Source organism: Hydra vulgaris, chromosome 02 (genome assembly GCF_038396675.1).
Source record: "Hydra vulgaris chromosome 02, alternate assembly HydraT2T_AEP".
Classification (NCBI taxonomy): Eukaryota; Metazoa; Cnidaria; class Hydrozoa; order Anthoathecata; family Hydridae; genus Hydra; species Hydra vulgaris.
Genome location: NC_088921.1, coordinates 54,594,899 through 54,610,360, shown reverse-complemented (window position 1 = coordinate 54,610,360; position 15,462 = coordinate 54,594,899). Strand labels below are relative to the sequence as shown.

The following is a 15,462-nucleotide window of genomic DNA, read 5'->3' as shown; positions in this document are numbered from 1 at the left end:
ATATATATATATATATATATATATATATATATATATATATATATATATATATATATATATATATATTTATCAGAGGCGTAGAAAGAATTTTTTGGTGCTCGAGATAGGTAACTTTCAGACATGGAGCAAACTCCAAACATTTATACGTTTATACTTATGTCAAATAATGAGGGTTTGCAAAAAATTGCGATGAATGGAGGCTGGGAACAAAAAAGCCCCAAAATTTTTGCCCCCCCCCCTGCCCCAAACGTGAGAGCAACAAGTTGATGAAATATTTTTTGTACTATTCTTAACTAGACTTATATTCATCGATAAATTTTAAGTTTCATAGTATTATCTATTAGCGTTTATAAAATTATTAACATATAAAATTTGCAACCCCCTCAAATTGAGGGGAGTTTAAACTTCATATGGTCATAATTTTTAAACGCTAAAATATTCTAAAATGAAAACTAAAATTTATCGATGAATATAAGCCTAGTTAAGAATAGTACAAAAAATATTTCATCAACTTGTTGCTCTCACGTTTGGGGCAGGGGAGCGAAAATTTTGGAGCTTTTTTGTTCCCAGCCTCCAATCATCGCAATTTTTTGTAAATCCTCATTATTTGATATAGGTATAAACATATAAATGTTTGAAGTTTGCTCCATGTCTGGAAGTTACCTATCTTGAACACCAAAAAATTCTTTCTACGCCTCTGATATATATATATATATATATATATATATATATATATATATATATATATATATATATATATATATATATATATATATATATATATATATATATATATATATCAGATATCAAATATTACAAAAAGTATTTTATCAAGTTGATAAAATACTTTTTGTAATATTTGCAAATAAATTTATAATCATCGATAAATACTGAATTTAATGCAATAATCTCTTAGCGTTCAAAAACTATGACCTTATAAAATTTGCAATCTCCTTAAATTGAGGGGGCTCAAACTTAAACCAGACTTAAATTATAGTAATTTTGCTCCCCCTGCCAATATATAAATTTGTTGTATATAAAGAATTTATAAATATAATGTCTTTATATATACAACGAATATCTTTTTTAATAATGAACTATAATTAATGAATTCTTTATTGAAAAGTTTCAATGAAAAAAAATTTTTTTTAAAGAAAAGTCTTTTAAAACTCGTTTTTTAGTTCATGATAATGTTAAAGTTCATGTAATATTAAATCTTTTTTTTTTAGTTCATGATAATGTTAAAGTTCATGTAATATTAAATCTTTTTTTTTTAGTTCATGATAATGTTAAAGTTCATGTAATGTTAAATCTTTTTTTTTTAGTTCATGATAATGTTAAAGTTCATGTAATGTTAAATCTTTTTTTTTTAGTTCATGATAATGTTAAAGTTCATGTAATGTTAAATCTTTTTTTTTTAGTTCATGATAATGTTAAAGTTCATGTAATGTTAAATCTTTTTTTTTTAGTTCATGATAATGTTAAAGTTCATGTAATGTTAAATCTTTTTTTTTTAGTTCATGATAATGTTAAAGTTCATGTAATGTTAAATCTTTTTTTTTTAGTTCATGATAATGTTAAAGTTCATGTAATGTTAAATCTTTTTTAGTTCATGATAATGTTAAAGTTCATGTAATGTTAAATCTTTTTTTTTTAGTTCATGATAATGTTAAAGTTCATGTAATGTTAAATCTTTTTTTTTTAGTTCATGATAATGTTAAAGTTCATGTAATGTTAAATCTTTTTTTTTTAGTTCATGATAATGTTAAAGTTCATGTAATGTTAAATCTTTTTTTTTTAGTTCATGATAATGTTAAAGTTCATGTAATATTAAATCTTTTTTTTTTAGTTCATGATAATGTTAAAGTTCATGTAATGTTAAATCTTTTTTTTTTAGTTCATGATAATGTTAAAGTTCATGTAATGTTAAATCTTTTTTTTTTAGTTCATGATAATGTTAAAGTTCATGTAATGTTAAATCTTTTTTTTTTAGTTCATGATAATGTTAAAGTTCATGTAATGTTAAATCTTTTTTTTTTAGTTCATGATAATGTTAAAGTTCATGTAATGTTAAATCTTTTTTTTTTTAAGCATCAGCGTTAAATTTAGTTAATTCTCAATTAATCAAAATAGCAATAAATCAAAATAATTTATTTATGAAACCCTAATTGACTGTACTATTTGTGTTCAAATAGTAATAATTTTAAGGTAATAAAGATTATTTTAAAATTAATTTTGAATATCAAATTTGTTTTGTTTATTTTCAGCTAAGATTTCTTATTGTGCATTGATGGATTTCAAGAATGAGATAAAGATAATATTTTAATTCAGTTTAAATTTATGCATATGTTTCATAGGAAAATAATTAACCGAATTGAGTAAAGATTTCTAACATACATAAGCAAAAATAAATAAAATAAGCCTCAGTCATGGTACTCTTGTGTGCAAACTAAACAGGGGGAGGGGATAAATATGGTTAATAGGGAACTTTTTGAAAATATGATTCTGTGTGGATGGGGGGGAAATATCACAATAAATAAACTAGTATGGGGAGTTTCTTTAGCACTTTAGAGTATTTGTGCATGGAAGGGGATGGGGTTACAAGGCTGGTTGGGAGGGGAGGGGTTACATTTACGCACAAAAATTTAGCAAAAGAGAAATTAATCCTAAATTCGCCCCTGAAAGTTATCAAAAAAGTCAACTTGGTAATCTAAAAATCACCATTCGTAGTAATTATTTTTCATTTATAATTAAGTAACCATTATATTTTCTATATCTATTGTATAGTGTAAAAAATTATGTGGGTGTATAAACATTATAACAGACTTTCTGTATAAACATTACATTGCGTATCACTGCTTGTTTTCCGAGACTTTTAATGAAAGTTATTTTTAGTTCAGATTTTTTAAACCACATTAGTATATGACATGTGGTAGAGATGATTGAAAACAAATTAAGAACCGCATCTTTTTTTATTAAATCCTTTTTTTAAATTGTAAAAGACTCAAAACATGAGTTAAGACATAATTTAAAGCTCATGTATTTTAAAACTTTTAAAATACATATCCATATCGACTGAGTACCAGAAAATACTTTGATAAAATTTGAAAATTGATTATAATTTGAGATTTTATTGGAGTACTGAAACATAAACACTCACTTAAAATTGCCCCAGGAACCACTGATTTGGGGAAACTAATTTTTGAAAAAGTATATAATTAGTAACATAATTTATAATTAGATTTCAAATTAGATTAGAACTAGGGTTGTTAACCAAAATAATAAAACTCTTTTGAAAGATTATTGACAATCAAAAATTGATTAATTTTCTTGCCGAGAATAAAAAAGTATTGACAATTAAACAAGTGCCTTTTGCAAGTAATACTCCGAAACTTTATTAAGTTGAATTTTAAGTATGATAAGTAGACTTTCATAAGTTGAATTCTTTTAAATAGCTTTTTTGCTACTTTTGAAAATAGCGCTTTCGAAAAGTAGCCTTTTGTTCAGCCTATAATTTATAGGCTGAAAAAAATAAAAAAAGTGGGATTTCTTTGTGAATTTGATTACAAATATTTTGATAACTCATTTTATAGTATAAAATGAGTTAGCAAAATATTTGTAATCAAATTCACAAATAAATCCCACTTTTTTTATTTTTTGACATTTCTTCAAAAAACATCTTTTTTATTGATTCTTATAAAGATTTTATCAATAAACTTAAGCATAATAATTAATTTGTAATATAAAACACACAATTTAGCCATTTTTGTCTTTGGTTAATGACAAAAAATTTTACGAAAAAAATCTTTTACTATTCAGTGTTCAAAAAAATTAGCAAACTGCAAGGAAAAGAGAAAGAGCATGTAGAGTCTTGTTTACAGCATAAGCATAGAGTTTATAGCTGTGCATAACGTAAAATTAGTTACGATTGTTTTTTCTGTATTCAGTTTTTTAAACTAGTTTTACAAATCCAATTGACTTGAAATTTTCACAATATGTTCAATTCACTTGTACCAACAAAATATACCAAAACAACATTATTCTGTAGGGTCAAAGCCAACTATGAATCGTCAATTTATTTTGCTATCATAAATTTGTTACACATTTTTTTTTATTTACTTTTTTTTAACGTTATATTTTGCCGTTTAATAAAATATAACAGTTTCCATAAATTTGTAATTAATTTAATTGCAAGAAGAAGGCATAGATTTGCCTTATCGCCGAGAACCATGTTACAATTTATAATTTTTACGAAGTTGTTTCAAGAATATATAGTATAAAAGAAAAATTGAATGAATGTTTACAAAAAATATATAAAAAATAAAGTAAGATATCGTTTAATACATAATATCATAAATAGATTGGGTAAAAGTAAAAGTGAATATATAATAACTTTATATATATATATATATATATATATATATATATATATATATATATATATATATATATATATATATATATATATATATATATATATATATATATATATATATACATATATATATATATATATATATATATATATATATATATATATATATATATATATATATATATATATAATTATAATAATATAAATCAAAATCTGTGTTTAATAAAAACTGTTTTGAATCAGTTTTGAACTGATGTAGAGATTTTTTTCTTCCCGGAAACAATGTTTAGGAATCTTTTTCACAAAAGTGGTCCGCGATTCTGAATTGAATATGAATTTTTTTAAGAATAAGATTTTGGTATGACAAAGTTGTTTGCGGAAAACCTTGTAGCAAATTTATGGTGTATTTCTTTAAAATAAGTTTCAAATATTTTGGTGGACACTCCATATTTTGTTTTATACATGAACTGCAGAACAAGATGGATATTAAGTTAGAAAATATTCAGGGCACCAATTATACGTAAAAGAGGTTCACAAGGAATCGCTCAACCAGCTCCAAATATGATTCTAACAGCATGTTTTTGCTTGGTAAGTTTTTCACATCAAGAAAGGTACCATAAAATTTAAATATATATATATATATATATATATATATATATATATATATATATATATATATATATATATATATATATATATATATATATATATATATATATATATATTTATATATACTTTTTTATTAAGACCTACGCATGGACTTTTAAATATTTTTCTTTTTACTAATTTTTCACATTTTGCAAACACCCATGCATGGATGCTACCTGCAAAATCTGATAATAATCTGACTGTGTACAGGGGCTGATCTAGGGTACGTCTAGAATGTTTGTAGACGTACCCAAAGATAAAATTGAATCTTGACAGAAAAAATAAAGTAAATACAATATTTTTTTACTGCGCATAAAATTTTTTTTTTATATAAACGTCAAGTAAATTAGATTTAAGTTTTATTATCAGATTTTAATTAAATAAACACTAATAAAAGAATGATTGCTTCTTGTTTAGAGCGGTTTTTCAAATTTATGCAAAAATATATTTCTTAACTGGAGGTTAAAGTAATAAAAAATAAATAATATTTAATAAGAAGGATCAATGCACGTCCCTAGTATTATTTTATTAAACAATAAAAAAAGTTTTTAAATTATTATTTATTTTGTTCAAAAAGCTAGATATTAATTTCTTTACTTATAACAATTTTTGGACGTCCCCAAAGTACACCCTAAGTAAAATCTTAGTCAAAATCATTTGTTTTGCGATGATCAGGTGGTGAAATACGTTTTAATTATTAATACATGACAAAATACAACAATGAACGTTGCCAACATTTTTTTTTTACGGTTTATCTTTTTATTTAGTTTAGTTTTCAATATTTAACTTTTAAGTATTTGATACTATTTAGCAAATAAATATCAATAAATAATATCAAATATAATCTTTACAGTACAAAAAAAATTATTACTGAAGAAAAAAAAATTTTTTGTGCATCATAGTAAATATAATGCCGCAGTAGACTAGTGTTAGAACACATGGCTTACAATCAAGACGTTAAAGTTCAGGAAACACCATACTTAAATTGTTTTTCTGCACAGCGACCGTGTTAAATAAGGTTCATGCTTAGGAGTTTAGGGTATAGATAAAAAGTTTTTTATGCTTTGGTCTGCAAGATATACATTAAATACAAAAAATTTAGCTGTCAAAGAACAACTAGCTGTTAAAGAATTGTATAATGAGATTCATGTTGTTTATTGTAAAATTGTATTTTTAATAGTAAACATAGATTAGGAGCTTCTACGGTAGGAGCCCTTGAATTTTATATATATCCAAAAACCCTTGAGTTTTATAACAGCTATTTTGTTTAAAGTGTTTAATTTACTTATGATACCTCAACCATTATCATAAAAACACTAAAACAAATTATATAGTTAAAAAATTGATTGAACATATAAAATTAAATATTTATTTAACTATAAGAGTGATAACTTATACTGCATAGAGTAACATATTAAGTATTATAGTAAAATATATATATAGCATAACACTTTTTAAAGTATAAGTGATTACTTTGGTTGTTAATAAATGTTAAAATATTTAAAACACAATGCGCTATGTCTGTATTAAATTGTAATACTGATAGTACATTTATTATAAATACTATTTATAGTAAATAAATAGTCTATATATAACATATATGCATTTTTCAATAGTTTAACACTTAATCATTATTCAATAGGACAAAGCGATTTGAAGTATAAATAACCTAATGACTAGTATAAGCATATATCTTATACATATCTTTCTTTATATACTGTATATATAATATTTGATTCAAAGTTCAATAAGAAAATTCATCAGTTTTTAAGCTGGTACAAATGGTGTTGCTAGTTAGGGACTTTTTTTTTATATTTTGTTAAAAAGTATTTCAGAATTTTCTTTAGAATTTAAAGAAAAATCTGAAATACTTTTTTAACAAAATATAACAAAAATCCTTAACCATTAACACCATTTGTGCAACCTAAAAAACGGATAAATTCTCTATCTAAATTATATATCATGAATTGCTGAGGCCATTAATACGATGGTGCTGGAGCAATCGAAGGTCACACTAAAGGTTTGTTCTCTTCTATTTTAAATCTGAGTGAAAAAGCTGCATATGCTCATTGCAACAGTCAAAGACTTAATTTAGCTATTTGTGCCTTATACAAAGTGCAATATGTCTTTTGGCACACTTTAATGAGGTATCATACTTTTTAAATTTTTACCTACCAGGCAAAAAATGTTGGAGGAGCATATTGAAAGTACTGTTCCGTTGGCTGTTAAAAAAACATTTAAAACATTTTTGCAGAACACGTTGGGTGGAAAAATCTTACTTTTGTTTTGGATACTTTTCAAGAACTTTTTTCTTTCTAGCTCTTCTAGTGTCACAAAAAAGTTGAACTTATATTTCAGAATTTCAATTTTTTTGTGACACTAGAAGAGCTCCATCATACCTGTTAGTGATTTTCATGGAACAGATTTACTGAATTCCCATGCTTTACCTTGTGAGCTTCATTTATGCGAAGCTTTTTGGTTAAACTTAAGTCGGTCGTTTAAATTTTAATATTACTGAGTTGTTAATAGTGATAAATTTTCCTTCTTATGAAAACATTAAAAGTTTGCATGCTACTTTTCCATTAACTTCATGTGAATGTGAGTGGAGACTTTATTCACTTTGGCTCCTGAAATATTATGTGTGAAGCACCATGTTATAGGACCACCACCAAAATGGTTTAGCTTTGATGAATATTTGTTCATAGTTGGTAATAGATAACAAAAAGATTGATAAGTTTGCTACTTGTAATCGTTAATTAAGTTGTTTTAGCCTTTAAGCAAAGTTAAAATAAATGTAAAATACGAATAAAAACTTTTTAAATTTGATATATAAAAAATAAAAAACATAGTACAAAAAAAGTCAGCTTTTTTGTCACTAGTAAAAAAACTGACTCTTTTTGAAGCTATGTATCCTTAAAAAACATTGTTTGTCATAAAACAACTATTGGAATTCATTGTCTCTAAGTTGGGTTCAGATATATTGCTGCTTGTGAAACTGCCAACACCAATTTGGTGTTATTATTCTTTATATATAAAATGTTATGTTGCAATTATTATATCGGCAAATGCTTTTGTTATTTGAATTGATTTTTTTCAGATTTCATGTATTTATCAGCAAGATTTACTTTTTTTAACAAAATGAGGCTTTTTTTTTTTTTGCCAATAAAATTTTTGCCATTAAGATTACGTCTCTCAATATCTCTTTATATTATATAATTTAAAATTGCATATTATAATTTAAAATATTTAATTAAATTTGTGTTATTTTATAATATATTTGTTACAATAGTAATATAAAATTTTACAATGTGTAATTTATTTTAGTAATTGTAATTTGTAAATATAATTTTTAATAATAAATTTTGCAATCGTAAAGTGCCCAAGTGATATCCTTTGTATTTTTAAGCGAAGAAAGGCTCTAAATAGATAACCTAATATATATATGTGTGTGTGTGTGTGTGTGTGTGTGTGTGTGTGTGTGTGTGTGTGTGTGTGTAAATAAAAAGAGACTCCGTTATTAAATTTTTAGGTGTTTATCTTGATGAGAACATTACTTGGAATCAGCATAGTAATAATGTATGCACTAAAATCTCTAATAACATTGGAGTTTTATACAAAGCTCGTCCTTATCTCAATAAGAAAAACTTAAGACAGCTTCACTTCTTATTTATTCACTGCTATATATACTACGCTAATATTGCCTGAGGAAGTACTGAAAAGAGTAAACTCGCATAATTAACTTTGCTGGTGGTTTTTCTTTTTGTAAACCTAATTTTATTGAAAAGAAAATTTTAATTATATTTGAACTCAACGTTTTGAAAATGTTATGTCTTATTTTCATTAGGTTGAATTTTTAAAATGCTGCATAGTTTACATTTAAATCTTTTAAAATATTTTTGACGTAAAAACTGCTATCACAGTTTAGGAGGATACAAAAATAAGAACGCGGAGACTCGCAGAAGACCTTTAGGTCTTATCATCGAGAACCGCTCGTGAATATTAAGTAGATTAAATTAACATGAAATATGAAATTAAAAAAACAAAACATGTCGTAGTAATAATTAGCGAGAACATAAATTTCCTAAGAATATATAAATAAAATTAGTATAAAAAAATTCTTGATACTTTTAGATTTTATATATAGTTAATTTTGAGCGACCAACGTCTTTTTGTCTTTTTAAAAACAAAATAAAAAATTAAATTCTTTCCCTCGACAACATTTTAAAGTATTACTAATTATTTTATCAACTATTTAACTTTATTTTTAGATTTTTATTATTTTTCTCAAAAGTTTTGAAGTTATGATGTTTACAACCATTCATATTGTTTTTATATTTATTTATTTTTTTTAATTTATTTTTGTTCCATTGTATACTTTTTCGTGATTACATAATAAAGATTCGTTAAGATTGAATATACATATAAATATAAAAAATCACAAACATAAATGATAAACAAACTTTTATAATACGAACTGTAAGAAGAACGCGGGAAACTTGCAGAAGACCAAAAGGTCTTATCATCAAGAACCGCTTTACATTGTCATATATATATACACACACATATATAAAAATAAAAATATTTTCAAAATTATTACGTTAAATTGTTACATTATAATTGTATTAAAATGTAAGATAACAATCATACAAACATATATCGTTACTTTTTCTTAATATTACCACTTTTATTGCTAACGCAACGTTAAAAAAATATATTTAAGTATATTAAAAAATAAGAGTTTATATAAGAAGCTAGCAGTGAACTTAGAAACAGTGAAGCTAGCAGTGAATTTAGAAAAAATCAGTAAGTAAATTTTTATACTTTAAAATACTCTTTTTAATAGTTTTTTTTAAAGCCATTTAAGTTTTTAAAGTCAATAATATTTTGATTAAGTAATAAAAACTCATTCCAGATATGAGGTGCACGATAAGTAATTTTAAATTGCTCAAGCTTAGTTTTGCATGAAGGCTCTAAAAGGGTATTATTTGTGCGCAACAGGTATTTATACTCTGGCTTTTGTTTATAAAGATTATAGAAAATTGCAGTTTTTTGCATTTTGCTTTTATACATAAGACTTAGAACATTGTATATATTTAGTTGAAACAATGTTAGTAAAGACATCTGTTCAAAAAAAGGCTTTGTGTGTTCTTTTTTATTTTTAAATTAATTACTCGTATAGCATGCTTCTGTTTACGATAGAGAGGTTCTAGTTTGTTTTTATAGGTACTACCCTATGCTGTATTACCGTAATTTAAATAACTTTTGAACAAAGCTATAGTAGATTTGTTTGAGTCGCGGCTTTTTTAATAAATGGCGTGATCGGTATATTATTCCGGTACTTTTAGATATTTTACTACCTAAATAAGCGATATGTTTATTCCAATTTAGATTTTCGTCAATAAAAACGCCTAAAAATTTAGTAACATTATCCTAACTTATTTCTCTATTTTCAATAAACAATTTTTGAAGAGAAGATTCGACCTCTTTTTTTTTTTATAAGAAGGATAAAATAAAGAAAACTTTGTTTTACTTGAGTTAATAGAAAGTTTATTTGCCCTAAAACATCCAGAAATATTTTCTAATTCTTGATAAAAAATTTGCTATCATCAGCAAATATTATAGTTGAAATTCTTTTTGATGCCCGATAGAGATCGTTAGCATAGATTAAAAAAAGCAAAGGCCCAAGTATTGAACCCTGAGGAACACCACACTTTGAAATGGAAGGATTAGAGAGTTTATTATCTCCATAGTATATAGATTGCACACGTTTATCTAAGTAGCTTTCTATCCATTTGTTCGTTCTACCCCTTATGCCATACATGTTAAGCTTTGGTAATATAATTTTGTGGTCGACTGTATCAAAAGCCTTAGAGAGATCTATGAATACACCTAATGTATTTACTTCTCCGTTTGTAAAAGAGTTTTTTATTTCATCAACTAGGTGAAGAATTGCGTGTTCAGTTGATGTATTTTTTTGAAAACCGAATTGCTTGGAGTAAATAAAATTATTTTCTCTAAAAAAAGTATATACTCTATTGAGCATAATTCTCTCAAGTATCTTAGAGAATGTAGAAAGTATTGATATTGGTCTGTAACTGTCTATTTCACTTGTATCTCCTTATTTAAAAATAGGTTTTACTTTCGCAGTTTTTCAGGAAAGATACCTTCCTTTAAGGAGTGTTTAAATATTTTAAATAAAAGAACTTTAAGCTCGTTTTGGCAGTTATCAGGTAACCAAAAAAGTTCGTGCGGTTTTTCCGTATATAATAAAAACACACAAAACGACAAAAGTAAGTACATTTATTCATCAAAATAGTCACCATTAGCATCTAAAACCTTTTCCCAACGTAAAACAAGCTTATTTATTCCACTTCTAAAAAATTCTCGGTCTTTTGAGTCTATAAAAGCTTTCAACTCCATTTCAACCGCGTCCTGGTCTCGGAACTGCTGTCCTTTTAAATGATTTCCCAGGGAAAGGAAAAAATGGAAATCAGTAGGGGAGAGGTCTGGCGAGTATGGTGGATGAGGCAAACTCTCCCAACCAAGGCTTTGGAGCTTGTCCTGAGTCACGCGAGCGGTGTGCGGTCTTGCGTTGTCGTGGAGAAGCAGAACTCCTCTCCTGTGCACCAGTGCAGGATGCTTTACAAGCAACAGGTCGTGAATTCGTTGCAGCTGTGCTGAGTAGACCAGTCCAGTAATGGTTTGGCCTGTTGGGAGCAGCTCGTAATGCACCACACCAGCTGTAGTCCACCAAATGCAGAGCAAAACCTTCCGCTCGTGGAGATTGGGCTTGGGTGTCTTTGGGATGGGGTCATCGGGGGACAACCAATGGTAGCAACGCTTGGTATTGTTGTACACAATCCATTTTTCGTCGCATGTCAATAAACGATCAAGAAAAGGCTCAACATTGTGGCGTGATAAGAGTGATGTGCAGATCGTAAGCCGTTGCTTCTTGTTGTCGATCGACAATTTGTGCGGAACCCACCGACTCAGCTTCCACGCTTTCCCAATCGCATGCAGATGCAGGCGGATGGTTTCAACACTCACAGCAAACCTCTCTGCAAGTTCTTGGCAAGTTTGGCTGGAGTCAGACTCGACAGCGTCCTTCAGTTCATCCTCATCAACCAACAATGGGCGTCCAGAACGCGGCAGGTCTTCGATGGACTCATCTCCCGAAGAGAATCGCTGAAACCACTTCTGTGCTGTGCGTTCACTTACTGTACCTTCTCCAAATGCTGTGCAGATGTTTTTGGCCGCTTGTGTTGCATTCCTTCCAAGTTTGAACTCGTAAAGTAAGCAAGATCGAATAATCGTTGGTTGGGTTGCCATCCTTTCTTTATTTAAAACCTTTCCTGTAAGCTCGTTACAAGCCTACACTATATATGCAGCAACTGCGCGTGACACACGCGTTCTATTACGCAACAAAGCTACTTGCCTTGTGCGATGTGGGTGTTGTAAAAAATGCTAAAAACAATTCAATTACCAAAAACCGCACGAACTTTTTTGGTTACCTAATATATTCATTAATGAAAAGTTATCAATAAAGTTTTTATCAAGGTCATGTTTATCAAAAGTGTTTTGATCATTTATTTTAAAAACCTTATTTGAAATGTTTTCAAAAAGACTTTCGTATTCAAACGTTTTCGGATTCATTTTAAAGGGTTTCGTTATTGATAATCGTTATCAATAACGATTAATAATAATTTATCGTTATCAATAAACAATAATTTATCGTTATCAATACAATATCGTTATCAATACAATATCGAAACAATAATTTATCGTTATCAATAAAAATATTCAAAAAATAAATAAAAATTAAATAAACTGTAAATAAAATAAGTACAAAATTACTTTTTATTTGTCTTCCACTCGCGTTTATATTTATATCATCGCGTTTATATTTATATTATTTTGTTTATATTGTTAACAGTTTTGCTTATATAAAAGATTCTATATATATATATATATTCTACTTTATTGTAACTTATACTTTACAAGGTATTTGTAAATATGTTTATTATTTTTTTAAGGACTCGATGGATAAGATTTAAGTGGTCTTCTTTCGGAAACCTAGTTTACACTGTTATCACACTTTTTATATATATATTTTATAGTACTATTAATAGTTAATTTTATCGGTTTTTTTTCGTATCTCGACTAACGTTGTAAACTGAAAAAAACAAATTAGTTTTAAAAATTTAATTAACAAAAATTTAATTAACAATATATGTTAATGCAAAAAGATCGAACTTCAATCCAGACAATTTCTAAACAAACAACAATTTATTACAAAAACTATAATAAGGCAGGAATATTATTAACAAATGATATAACTTTGATTTATTATTATAATCTGATAGCATTTTTTTAATTAAAACTATTACTCAAATAATATACCAAAGCAGCACACTAACTTTGGTGCAACATTGGAAAAATGGTCCAATGATTCCAAGGTTGTTTTTAAGTTGTTCTAAAGAAGTGTGCTCAGTGACGAATCCAGGGGGAAGGGGGGCGAAGATAGGGGTGTGCATCAACAAATAATTATTTGTAATTGTAACAACAAGTACTTCATTATAACGGAGTACTCGTGGTTACAACTACTATCTTTATACTTAAAGGCATGAATTCTTTGAATAATATTTATTTTACTAGAAAACGTCACTCACAATATTTTATTAAATCACTTTCTTTTACTTGCAAAAAAATTGGTTGAACTAGTTATGTCAAAAATATGAATACTTTTTTACATGCGACTTTATTTAATTTTACAATTCTTTCATTTTTTCATACCTTCTGTTGATTTATTCCTTTTTTAAATTAGTTACTCCAATCTAAATCATTTCTTTTCTCCCAATACTTTACAAACATATTATTGCCTTCATCCAACTTCAATATATCTGTATGTCGGTGCAAATTAAAGCACAACATCGAGTTTTATTTTGGTCATTACAAATGTTACTCCACGCGGAACAAACATAATTGCTTTACGGCTATAAAAAAGTCTTTAAAAAGAAATTTGTTAAGTGACAAATTGTCGAATACAAGAAAAGTTCTGCTTAATGATTTAAATCAATACTTTTTAAAATATGTTTCTTTCAGTTAAAAGTATTATTGTCAAAATAATTATTTTTCATTTAGGACCACTTTTGCTAGGTACTACTAAGTTCAACCAACAATTTTTGAAAAACGGTTAGTTTTAAATGAAATATGTAGAAGGTACGTCAAACTACTACAAAAATTTTGACTGGCCTTAAACTACCTGAGAAGGATGTCAAAATATTATTAGTAGGACTAAGAGGTCGTCCATTAAGTACGTGCGCTCATAGGGGAAGAGGGGGTCTCCAAATAGCGTACAAAAGCGTATAGGGGGAAGGAGGGTTCAATTTAAAAGCACGTACTTTGTTATTCTTATTTCTCACAATTAGCCAGCTAACCAATAGAAATGTTTAAATTCTAACTGAAGATCCTAGTTTGCCAACATAAAAGGATGTATGGTATAGGGGAGTCGAGAGTATAGTGCCCCTCTATGTACACACATGCCAACCCATACATTTGGGACCCCCCCCCCCCCCCCTACAAAAAAAAAAGTTCGTCCTACTCGGCGTAGATAAGGCAATTCAGTAAAATTTAAACCGACAATTTCAACAAAATTCCTAACTTTAACAATCTATAACTTAGGTTTTGATTGAGATGAAGTAAATTTGAATTCATTATTTTTTATGAAAACTATACCTGCTTGTGTTTTTTTTTTTAAAAAAAAACAAAAAAAAATAGAATGTGTAGACAGTATTTAGGGTTTTTTTAAAGTGTATATTTGAGGTATTTTGCGATTTTGCTTTATCGGTTTGCATCGAATTGACGTAAATGAAATTACAAAATATCCTTAATTTGAACATGATTATAGATCAAAAGAGCTTGAACATTTATAATGTGTTTAAAGCTGATAATTTTATAAAAAACATGTTATTTTTACTCAAAATTACTATGTTACCCACTTATTAGGTAAAAGTACTCAAAAAAATGAGATGTTGGATGTTGTAGCTCTTTTTCTTCTATTTTCTCAATGAACTTCCTCTTGTTTAAATGTCTTTGCAATAATTAAGATATTTCCAGCACCAAGCAAAGTCTAAATTAAAAAATAGAGTCCAAGAACATGAGATTTCACAAGTCGGGAAATTATGGCTAATGCCAACATTTTAAATAAACCGTAATTTTAACTAAAATCACGCGATAAATTAGTCAATTGGTAAATTTTTTTTTATAAAGCTTTCATATAGATACTTAAACTATATAGAGAAATTTGCAATGGTATCTAAAATACCTCCTCAAACTTGTGGATTTGCAAAAATAGCTGCATATAATGCTATCAACATAAAAATAAATTAAAGGGATTTGATGAAAGTCTAAAAGTATATACTTCAAGAAAATGTAAGTAT

The 15,462-nt window shown here is 27.0% G+C and overlaps 1 protein-coding gene across 1 annotated transcript; it reads right to left on the bottom strand.

Annotated features, from left to right (window-relative positions):
* Positions 1-11,323: 11,323 nt before the first annotated feature.
* LOC136076145 (histone-lysine N-methyltransferase SETMAR-like) lies at positions 11,324-12,352 on the bottom strand. The gene has a single exon (XM_065789615.1). It carries the CDS (start codon positions 12,350-12,352, stop codon positions 11,324-11,326), a length of 1,029 nt encoding a protein of 342 aa, XP_065645687.1.
* Between the last annotated feature and the right edge of the window lie 3,110 nt (positions 12,353-15,462).

What these genes read in the sequence shown, in the direction of transcription:
- LOC136076145 (XM_065789615.1), bottom strand. Translation starts at nt 12,352, where the DNA reads ATGGCAACCCAACCAACGATTATTCGATCTTGCTTACTTTACGAGTTC.